The sequence below is a fragment of the Aplysia californica genome, unplaced genomic scaffold (assembly GCF_000002075.1).
Source record: "Aplysia californica isolate F4 #8 unplaced genomic scaffold, AplCal3.0 scaffold00174, whole genome shotgun sequence".
Taxonomy (NCBI): Eukaryota; Metazoa; Mollusca; class Gastropoda; order Aplysiida; family Aplysiidae; genus Aplysia; species Aplysia californica.
The window spans coordinates 1,006,045-1,006,637 of record NW_004797444.1 but is presented as its reverse complement, the minus strand read 5'-3'; the positions used below and the strand labels follow the sequence as shown (position 1 = coordinate 1,006,637).

The following is a 593-nucleotide window of genomic DNA, read 5'->3' as shown; positions in this document are numbered from 1 at the left end:
CACACACACACCACGCACACACACATATACACACACACAAACACACACACACACACACACACACACACATGTCTTCACACATACATAAGCAAACACACACCTGTATTACGAGCATCCTGGAATCTGGACTAAGCCCATGCTGTTTCTCAAGCCCCACTCTGACCAGTGTGTCAATGCTTGCACTGCCTGTGATACGACCCATGTATAGGGTCTTGGGCGTGCTGACAAAATGAGTTACTTCTCGAATTCCACAAATGGAGACATTGGCCAAAAATCGACGTTAGGGTCAAAGTTGTAGATTTTCAATTGATGCCAGATTCTTTAACTATAACCTATCTTTTATTATTTCATACTTATAAACTGTAAAAACTTTACCTATAAGCATGATGTATCTATTTCCGTAAGGCTTGAATCTGTGAAGTAACTTATTTTGTCAGCACACTTCACATATTATTGTTATTGTTGTTGAGTGTCAACGTTCACGAACCTGCCAGTAGCCCTCAATCATTATATTATTGTTCTTTCTCTTTTTCTACAACGCCCCCCCCCCCCCTTAACTTTTTGTTCAACCCCAGTCCCAGAAAGACCGCGCT

The 593-nt window shown here is 41.5% G+C and overlaps 1 protein-coding gene across 1 annotated transcript in view; it reads right to left on the bottom strand.

Moving 5' to 3' along the window:
* Positions 1–218, bottom strand: part of LOC101856425 (SH3 domain-containing protein Dlish) — a gene marked incomplete at its 5' end in the record, with an annotated part of 5,222 nt that extends 5,004 nt beyond the window's left edge. The window contains 1 exon segment of the mRNA XM_035969722.1: positions 101–218. Coding sequence (XP_035825615.1) covers positions 101–218 — 118 coding nt within the window.
* Between the last annotated feature and the right edge of the window lie 375 nt (positions 219–593).